Consider the following 10,740-nt stretch of genomic DNA (forward strand, 5'->3'; position numbering starts at 1 on the left):
GCTGGGATTGCGTCTGCTCCGGGCAATGATCGAGTTACTCGTGGTGCTCCCCCTTTCCCCTCCCTATATCGGAATTTAACAAACGGCAGTTTTTGTCTCACCTGTTTCTTTGGAAGGCGTTTCTACAATTGTTTTCCTTTGTTTTTTTGGAGGATGTGCATGTCCTGGAAGCTCTGCCCGGGATAAATCCGGGATAAACCCGACCCGCCGTTCCCAGTAACCACAACACGCTGCCACGGGAGCACATTTATTTCAAAACCGAGGAAAAGTTCGGGGAACGGAGAGAAGTCCCATATTTCGTAGGGAAAGGGGGAAACTTAAAAGGGAATTCGCCTTATTCCGCTCTCCCTCACTTGATTTCTAGGGGTGATGCCGAGGGGCGGCCGAAGGTACCGCGGAGCATCACTGCCTCCTTCCGCATCACCACCTCCTCCCCAAAAGATGATCCCCTCCCCTCTGGCACTGCTCAGGGCTGGGAGACAGGGGCAGGTCGCCGGACCAGGGCAAAGCCTCCCCGGGCCCCTGCGCAACTAGAGGTGATGGGGACCGGCGCAGAGGTCCCCCTCCTCCAGGATGTCCACCTCGTCCTCGGGGTCCTGGAGCAGGAATGGGCCCGGAGGGCCCTTGCGGGGCTCGGTGCCGGCCGCCTCTGGCAGCTCGGGTTCGGGGGAGCTCTGCTCCCGGTTCTCCTCGCTTCCCGGGTGCTTGGGATCCTCCTGGGTTTTCCGCAGCTGCTTTTTGTGCTTCATCCGCCGGTTCTGGAACCACGTTTTCACCTGGGGAGAGCATCAGGATGGGGGAAAATAATAACGATAAATAGAAACGAGAAGGAAAAGGTGAGGACGCTACATGGGATACGGGAAGGGGACAGACACCGGTCCCTCTGCCCGGTACCTGGGTCTCGGAGAGGCTGAGCGCCGTGGCCAGCTCCACCCGCTCGGGCGTGGAGAGGTACCGCTGGATCTCAAACCTCTTCTCCAAGCCGGAGAGCTGCGAGTCGGAGAAAACAGTGCGGGCTTTGCGGCGGCGGCAATGCTTCCCGGGCAGCTCGGCGTGAGCGTGGGGCTGGAAGAGGGCTGGCACCGGCATTCCTGGAGGGACACACGGCCGAGACCCGGGTGGGCTGCAGCTCCCGGAGCTGGGCTCTCCCCCTGCCTCCCTTAACTTTTAATGACTTTTTCGTTTATATCGTTTTTAAGGTGGTTTTATTGATTATGGGGATTTTCTTGCACTAAAACCAAAGCTTTTCGCACCTGCTGAACCCTTCCCAAGCAAAGCAAAGGCAGCCTGAGCAGTGCTGTTTTAAGCAGAGCCGGAGAGGTCAGCCCGGACTGAAAAACCTTCACTCTCCTGGCAATCAAACCACAACGAAAAGAAAGTAGGAAAACCGACGGCAGCACTGGAATAGGCTGGGAAGAGAACGACCCTCCCGGCTTCACCGCTGCGCAGCTTCCCATCTCACTTGGGATGCCCAGTGAGAAACTTTGGAGGAGGGTTTCTTTCCTTCCTCCCTTTCAGAGCCCGGGGAAGAGTGGCAAAGCCCCCGGTTCCGATCGGGCAGGAGGAGCCTTTCTCCCGGCCCCGGGGATGCAGAGCGAGGGCAGCCCTAGCGGTGCTGCTGGAGGTGGAAAAATCAAAGCTCGGGCACTGTCTGGAGGGATAACGCAAGGAAAAAGAGATGTTATCGGTCCGAAAATGAAAGTAATTAAAAGTAATAAATAGCATATAAAGGGAAAGAGAAGGAGACCCTCGAGATATCGCGCAATTGGATGGATGGCAACCTGCAGCTCGGTGCGCTCCTTTCCCTGTTAACGAAGCGGGCAACCGCAGCCCGGATCCAGGTGAAGGAAGCAGAAAGATGCCCCGAGGGGCTTGTCCCGTCCGGGGCTGCGGCCTCTTTTCCCCACCCGGGTCCGCTTGGCCACAAACTCCGCAGGTTCCTTCCCGTGAAGGGCTGCACTTACCCGAGGTGGTGAGGAAATAAGGGTGATGGTGATGCTCCGGCTTGTGCAGGGCAGGGTGCGGGTGAGGCGCCAGGAGGGTCGGGGTTGGCATCAGGGGGTACCCATAGTCCAAGAGGGGGACGCGAGAGGCCAAGGAGCCGGGGAAGTGCTCGGGGGGCACCTCCCGCAAGGGCTTGGGCTTGTGCAGCAGGATGTCCTCGATGAAGAAGGATGTGGGCCTGGGCGCGGAGACGGGGTGCACTGGAGAGGTGAAGTTGAGGTTCATTTCGGTTGTGGTCCCCTTGGGCAGCAGGGAAGGGAGCGAGGTGGGCTGAGAAAGACGGATGCAGGGGGCGAGGGAGCCGCGGGGCCGGGGGTGATAAATAGAAATAATTATAATAATGAATAAATTATATATTAAAAAAAAAAAAAGGGAGAAAAAATAAATAGCAATAATAATAATTAAAAATAAATATCCCCCCCAGCCAGAAGTGAAGGGAAGAGCCGGGGGATGCGAGGCGGGCGGGCTCGGGCTGTGCGGAGAGATGCGCGCCTTTGAGGCGCAGGAGAAAGGGGGGTCTCCGGCGAACCAATCGCCATCGGCCGGGCGGGGGGAACGGGCCCGCCGGGCCACCCAAACCGCGCAGGGGGTGCGGAGCCGCTTGGGGTGAGGGGGGCGCGCAGCCTGCCCCCTGCGCACCGCACCTCAGCCCCGCAGCGCAGCGCAGCGCAACCCACTCAGCCCCGGTGCGAGCGGCGGAGTCGGAGCTCTTTCCCAAACACAAGTGTTTTATCCTCCTGCTCTTGTAAAGGCAAAAACTTGGGGGGGGGAATAAATCACTGCGCTTTGCTGAGCTGCCCCACGCTCCGCTCCTAACTTGTCCCTTGCAGTTTGTCCCTTCCGCTCAAGTTATTACCCCGCTGGGGTTTTGTTCCCGTCCATTCCCCACTCAGTGTTGTGCTAACTCTCCTTTTCTGTTTGTCTTCTATTTTCCCCTCCCCGTAATCTGTAACATTCATTTCCCCGGAGTCAATTTGCTAAAATGAGGGTGATACACCACATCATAGCCGAGATAATTTCGGTGCGCATCGCAGAAAATTGCTCTAATTATTGATGTTAAACTCAGGGAAATTAAAAGAAGGCGCTTCTCCTTCATCTCCCGATTTTAAGCTCTAATTTGTTGAAATCGAGTTGCCATCACAATTCCAATCACTACCGTTAATAGTAAAAGTGTTCTAATAGAGGCAGAATTCGCGCAACCCATGCTATTAGATAATTAAGAAAGATGTTAGAAAGGCAAGTGCTAATCCTTGGGCACATGGACAGCATTTCCATCTGATCCAGCAGGTAGAACAAATTAATTACCAGAATCAATTAGTCCTAAAAGTACAGTTCTCAGGGAAGTGTAAGCCATGTCTTCCATATGGATGAGCTGGTAAATGGCAAATAGATGGGGGAAAACCTTTAAAAGAATAGAAATGGCAATCGTCCGGCTTTAATGAAGGTGGAACTCGGCTTTTCCAGCGGTGCCGGCCGCTCCCGGCTCCACGTCTCACCAGGAGAAGCCACGGGAGCCTTTATATAAAGGCAGTGCGTGTTACGGCCGCTTCGGTTCCACGCGTGGATATACACATATATATGTATATATACACACATCCGCGGGTGCCACAGAGGCAGCAGCGCTCCAGGAGGGACAGGGCTTGCTGCCTTTCCTTGTGTTGCCACGAAATTCCCTATTTTTCTCCAGGAAAAACCCCTAAAGTTAAAAACCAATAACAAACCTGTTGCAGGATCCCCTCCCAAAACGCCCATTGCAGCATCAGCCGCGATTTTGGCTGGGGGGGTTTAAAAACACAACAGGCTAACAACTTTCTCTGAGGAGCAAATGAGTAAAGCAAATGAATTAACAATGATGAAATGGGTCTAATGCCCAACTTGTTAATGGAAGGAGCGCGGCCAGGGGCATGTAAGCTGCTTGACTGGCCATTTCATCAGCTGAGATTGCTTCTCCGGGGGGCCGGGGCTTTGCTCATCATTGGGGTGTGTGTATGTATGTATTTAAAGGAGATCTGAAAGATTAAAGACGTGTTACTTCAGCCAGATTGGGCTTTAGGACTCAGGCAGGAGCTTGCCTGCCTGAGAGCCACATCCAGAGGATTCCTACTGCAGTCCTCGTACCCAATGGCTATTTAAACTTCACATTTCACGACTTTGTGACAGGAAGCGGGTGCCGGGTGCTTCCCACCATCCACAGGCATTGTTAGCATCTTTGCTGAACAAACCTCTCACCTGTCTTTCCCCTTTTGGCCTTTTCTGCCATGAAAGCACAGTGATGGGGATCCAGCAGTATGGATCTCACCCTGAGACCCTAAAACCCTCTCAACCCTGGCTGCACCCATCCCCAGGATTAGCCCTTTTTACTGGCTGGCCAAACACATGCACACATAGGTACTTCTATGTGACAGTTCCATTTGCTGCCAAATACACGGGTGAGTCAGGTCTTCAAACAAAACCTTTGTAGCCTCCTTTCAACGGAGCAGCGTCCCCCTTTGAGGCGGACCCACCATTTTTACCCAGATTTGGCAGAAACTTCCCCAAACCTGGGTAGAAGATGAGCTAAGGGTGGGAGAACAGGATAGCCCAGTGCAAGGCAGGGAGAAGCAGCATGCTTGGCTGCTTTACTCACTGCGTGTTTCCCTTCCCGTGGAGGGGGCAGCAGAATTACCCATTGATGCCGCACTCTCACATCCTCCCTCAAACACGTTGTGGGGCTGCATAACGTCTCAGCCTGGAACGCCAAACAGGGCTCCTGCAGGGGCACGCGTCTGTGAACCCAGGTAGCCACACAACAATGGAGTTAGCTTCTTGTCCCTTCAATAATACACATGATTTCTAATGGCTGAAAGAGCTTTATACACTTTGCTGGTAGCATAACAGAGGCACACATAACCCCCCTATATGTATAGACACACACCCCCTTTAACGACTTAATAACACATAACACACGTGTGCTTTGCTTACATAACCACTGGTTGTCATTACTTGCACACTTCAGATCATTTGAAGGTATTACAGGAGAATTTTGCCCAGGAAACCAGAAATTTATTTGACTCAAAACCCAGGGGGGTCATTTAAAAGGTTGGTGCAGCTCCGCTGATGTTAAAGGCTTTATTTCAGCGTGTTGCATTAAGGATAAATTTGGTGCGGTTTAAAAATACATGTACTTACCTTTGGCTCTTGAAGAGGTAAGGTAGCCTGGGAGCCCAGCCTTTTCATGCCTTTCAAGACAAATCCACTCAAAAAGGAAGGGTTAAATTAAAACCAGACAGCCTCGATATGATCAAAATGGGAGCCTGGCTGCAGGAAAGAGGTCTGAAGAGCTCAGTTTGAGTAGCCACACACATAACATAGAGAGAGGTCTTTTGAACACAAAGCATGGCTTAATGGAGAGTGTTCCTTGCGTGATGCTTCAGGCAAAACCGCTTCCCACCCTGAAGGAACAGGGTGCCTTTGCCCAGAGATAAAAACGCTCCTGTCTTTCACTGCATCCCCTTCCCAACTTCCTTTGCCCACATCTCCCATTTCTCCTCAGGTCCCCTAGCACCCTGCAAACTCTTCATGGAAAATCATGGCTCCTGGGAGCAGGGATGCTGTGTTCACGATGACAGATTCTATACCTCCAGCTTAACTGACATAACACCAAGGCAGTGGTGGGAAGCCCCTTTGGGGTTGAGGTCTGCACTAGAAGCCTTTACTGGCATCTCAGTGTCCGCAAGCATGCCTTGCCACCAGCTCAACTTCAAGGAGGACTCAGTGGACGGGCTGCATATTGCAGTGCCTAGCAGGCTGTTTCAGGGTGGGCTGAGAGAAGGTGGGAGGGGAAAGAAAGTGTCAAAGAGGAGTTTCCCTCCTAACCAGGGTTGATGGCAGCACCAGAAGATCCATCCAGGTCTTCCGAGGCTCATAACTGCCACCCCTTGGCTTTTGCTGCCAAGAATGGTAGCCTATGGACTGGCATTCTCCAGCATTTGTAGCTGAGATGAAGAGAAGTCAGAATGTGAAACAGAGAAGCAACCAGCCTGTCGGTTGTATTCCAAGACAGTGGTTAAAAGCGGGGTCTGTGTTATTCTGACAGACTCACTGAATCTACCACAAACATCACTGCAATTTCAGGGCTACAGTTCTAGGTGACAAGCACAGGGGGAGATGGGAGTGTTGCTGGTGCAAGGGAAGCACATTATGAAGTGATTGACACAGGAAAGTACTTTTGAGGCATGTATCATTACCAATAACAGCAAGAATGTCGGGGATAAAAACAGATATGGCATCAATGACCGGCAAAACAATATTGAAAGAGTAAGAGCTTAGACCGTAGATCCCTCACACGGCTCCCAAAGCCAGCTATCCATGCATGGGCTCAGGGGGTTCACTCCTAAATGCAGAATGTTATCTCTGTACTGAATTTTTGCCTCATTAGCTGATAATCCTGAGAATGCCTGAAGGCAGGGTGCTTGCAAAAAGAGAATGAATGTGTTAATATCTATGAGTTTGGTCTAAAGGCTTCCCCTAAAATAGTGACTCTTTTAAGACCTCGGATCTTTTTAGTTACCTAATATACATTTCCAGCTTCAGCAGGGTTATCTGTGCTGCTCCAAACCACAGCGAGATTATTCCTGCTTCCTTTCTTTTCAATGAGTCAGAAATGGGGAGGGAGGCTTAGAAGTTTCTCTGGGACCTGCTTTCAATTACTCTTCTCTTCGTTTGGTAACGTATCAATTCCCCCTCATCGTGTGATCAGCCCATGGGCCTTGCTTACTCCCTCGAGGCGAAGGTGATTATTTCACCCAAGACCATCTGTACTTTGGGATCTCTGCTAATCCTTTGCTCTCAGAAAAATCCATTCTTGCTGCCGTAGCCACTGCTTTGCTGCTGCCTTCTGCACTTTCATGCTCATTTATTTCCTTTCATTCCAGCTGTGTTACAATCATCTGCACAACTCGACAGCCTGATTCACTTTTTTTGCTTTAATGACTCAGAACCTCCCTTGTTTCCCTAATTTCATGACATATGAACCTTGTACATCCTTGTTTTTAACCTTCGGGGCAGGATAATCCCCCTGTCTCATCCATTCAACCTTTATTTTAGTCCCATTGTTTTCCCACCGCTCTTTGTCTTTTTCCTTTGATTATTTCTCATACTCTTTCTGTAGCTCCACGTTCCTCTTGAAAACCCCATATGCCTTTTCTACTTAGAGGAATACTTTGAATATAGTATCGGCAGAAACCAGAAGTATCTTGTACAAAAGCCAGTGGCTCATATATATCTAAATGACGCAAACACTTTGCTGCTCTTCAATCCCTCTCTTTACTTTCTAGCTTTAAAGTGTCTCGTTTGAAGGCCTTAAAAGTAAAAACCACACAAACAGTGCATTCCAAGGTCAGGGGGAGCTGTTATGATACCCAGTCTCACCCTCTGAATCACACAAGTCAGAGTTTCAGCCAGTATTGAACCCAGAGAAGACATTGAACCTAGGGAGCCTGTGCAATAAGAGTACCAGTCTTCTAACTCTTTATATTATATTTGGAACATCACAATATGTACATAAGAAATAAATGCTTAGAAATAAGGTGAATGAGCCGCTTTTCTCCTATCTCTAGCAAGCTTCTCCATTCGTCTGTATTTATGACTGAAGATCTGAGATTATTTACTAACTCTACACTAAGCTGTTGTAAATGTCATTCAGCCCTCAATTAAAAGGTCAATTTCTACTAGAGTAGCTTTATAAACCACTCAGAACAAGTCTCAACATCCTGCCTTATAAGCAAATTGTTATATCCTCTTACACTGAGATGGAAGATGTACACAAATGTGTACACTCATCTCACTCCATGCGTGTCACATGCACAGCGACGGTCACAAAGTGATGCTGTCTTAGCTGATTATTTTGTTAAAAGAAGAGGAATCATTCTTTATTGAAAGATAATTAAACCTTTTCCTTTCATGTCTGCTCCAAACATGATTGCAAAACTAGTTGGACCTAGTTTACTAAAAGATAACCTTTTTGATGATCAAAGGAAGAGATTGGTTCCATTACTTGCATTAGTCAGAGTTGTCTGTGCTGTGGCCTTCAGAATAAAGGGAGAAATGTACTTTAGAAAGATCTGAGTAACACACTTTACTCAAAACATTTTTGTATTATATAGCTTCTTGACTGTTTCAGCTTACTCTGTATCTGTGCACTTTATTTTAAGCACTCCAGAAGTGGATGACAGGTCTGGGGGAAAACAGATAGAATCCAGTCAACATCTCACAAATGCATCTTCAAATAATGCCTTAAAAGTGGAAATTACATTTGGAAATGGTATTTCGTACATTTCCAAGGGTGAGGTATTCAAATGGCGATCTGATGCAAGAGAATATTGTCCAATGTGAAAAACACTTCGTCACATTTGTCAATGTTATTTTGGAATGGAAATGTTAAGGTGCGCTGACTCATCTGAAACAAATAAGTCAGGCAGATGCCTCATAATAAATTAGAAAGTTAATATTTGGATGATCACAAAATCCTAGGATGGTTTTGGTTGGAAGGGACCTTAAAGCTCATCCAGTTCCAACCCCTGCCACAGGCAGGGACACCTTCCACTAGAGCAGCTTGCTCCCACCTGGCCTCGAACACTGCCGGGAATGGGGCAGCCACAGCTTCTCTGAGCAACTTCTTTGCTTTTACCACACTTCAAAGGATAAACTCGATTTATTGAGTTCCGCAATATTTGGTTCAGTCCAGCTATTCCTCGCTCTTTCTATCTCATTTTAATATGATTTTGTGCTAAAAGACCCTGAGGCTTGCACATCCCTTTCTAACTCTCCTCTTACCCCTTACCATGGTAAGGTTGTAGCAGAGCAGCCCATTTCAGCCACATTTCCTGGACAATTAGCAGTTCCAAACATGCACGTTCCCAAAATGTTTCATAAGTAAGTGACTGAATAGAAGGCAGGGACTTCATTATTGCAGTGTGAGGCTGGAGGAACCACACTGACCCCTTGCTCCCCCAAAACCCCATTGTTTCTTTAGGGTCTGGTGTAGCAAAAGCACAGGAGTTAGCTCAAGGGAGGATGCTATAGCGATTGGAACAGTTTCAGCAGCCGGTAAGAGAAATGCAGCTGAAAAGCTGACCATGGGTTTTCATGATGAAAGAAAGCAGGGATCCCCTTCCAGCCGTTCCCTGTTGTCAAAGTGTGGGCACTTAATGCAGCTAACAGGCCCCCTCTTCGGTTGCTGGGGAAAGCGAGGTTTCTTGGGGGGACCGGGGATGTATGGCCAGGGACTAGTCAAGCAACAGGACAGCACTATAGGATCATCTTTAATTGTTAGAGTCTATCAGTGCTTCTAAGAGGAGCGGTAACTTCCTGACAGACATAACTGGACTTTGGGATCAGTTTTGCATCTGGTGTGCATGCTAAAGAGTTTTCTATACAGGATAAATGCATTCTGGATAAGAAAAAGACTTCTGTATGTTGAGTTTTCCAAGGATACCCCCCCCCCCCCCAATAAACAAATCATTACATACAAAGTTTGGCATTTCTTTTAGGAAAAGCATGATGGAAAACTGCACAGATTCTTTAATTATGGAGCACACAAGTTTGATTCTATTTCGCTCTGGGTTTAGCTTCCTTTTAGATAGTATCTTAATAAGGAGTTATGGAGTTTCCTAGTTCATAAATATATTATCTGCTTTCCAAAGCTGACGTTGGAAATGATCAATGCAATGGAATCACTAGGCTCACCAATGCAAAGAAAGGATTTGTTCAATGCCATAATGTGCTTTAGTTTTCTTTTGACTTTAGGGAGGGGGATCAAGACTTGGCATTCAACAGCCCACGGCCATCTTTGCAAATTAACTTGCCATTTGTTATTACAGACGGAAAATTAAACCTACAAGTCCAACAGGTCAAGAGCCATAAGCTTGAACAGAGGAAAACATCAACGGAATGACGAGAAACAACATATCATACGAAACAGCCTCAAAGCAGAGGGGGTGCTTTAGAATGTCATAGCCTTGTGCACCTTTCTCACAGGGTCCCAATAGGAGACGTGTGTGTGTGCTCATCTGTGCATTTCCAACCGAGATCAGTACTTGAGTCTCCAAGTAAGTGCAAAAAAGGAGAATTTTCCAGTTTGTATCCTCTGGCAAATGCAATTTCCCTCCCAACACACATTAAATTCATTTAGCCTAGTGCATTTTTAATAGACATTATTCATCTATTACCTTAATGAGCTTGTGGTGAAAGCATATTGCCTCCCAATTTTAACAAAAGCAGTCTAATATTGCTGCAGCTTTTTCCCCTTTTGCCTTCTAAGGCAGCAGCACGGAGGGGGGGAAGAAAAAAAAGCTATAGAGACAGATAAGGTTTTTATTCTGAGTCACAACACTACATTAAGAATAAAACCTTCCACTTAAACACTTAAATGAAAACATCGAGAAACTAATTTACCATTTGTAACCACATGATTTAAGTAGGAGCAGCTTTAATTTTCTTCCCATTTTCCTCATATTCAATGTGAGCCCACATTAGATTTCACTGGCTCAAATCACAACACTTAAAGCCACTTTCATTTTCTTTTTGATTAAATAATTGAAATTCCTGTCACTGCCTGCACTTTACTAGCACACAAATTTTATGTGTAAAGATAAATACTCCTTTTTCTCCCTTCCCTGCTCGTAGGCTTTTTTCCCCCCTCTTTTTTCCCCCCTTTTTTTTCAGTTTAATCTTAAAAGCAGGCAAGGTTTAGTTTAT

General features: G+C 47.6%; 1 protein-coding gene across 1 annotated transcript; it reads right to left on the bottom strand.

Annotated features, from left to right (window-relative positions):
- Positions 1 to 530: 530 nt before the first annotated feature.
- Positions 531 to 2,306, bottom strand: BSX (brain specific homeobox). The gene is made up of 3 exons (XM_065697293.1): positions 1,965 to 2,306; positions 895 to 1,091; positions 531 to 776 (listed from the first exon to the last, which is right to left on the bottom strand). Exons 1-3 carry the CDS (start codon positions 2,227 to 2,229, stop codon positions 531 to 533), a joined length of 708 nt encoding a protein of 235 aa, XP_065553365.1. The 5' UTR covers positions 2,230 to 2,306.
- Positions 2,307 to 10,740: the final 8,434 nt, after the last annotated feature.

The sequence above is a fragment of the Lathamus discolor genome, chromosome 17 (assembly GCF_037157495.1).
Source record: "Lathamus discolor isolate bLatDis1 chromosome 17, bLatDis1.hap1, whole genome shotgun sequence".
Taxonomy (NCBI): Eukaryota; Metazoa; Chordata; class Aves; order Psittaciformes; family Psittacidae; genus Lathamus; species Lathamus discolor.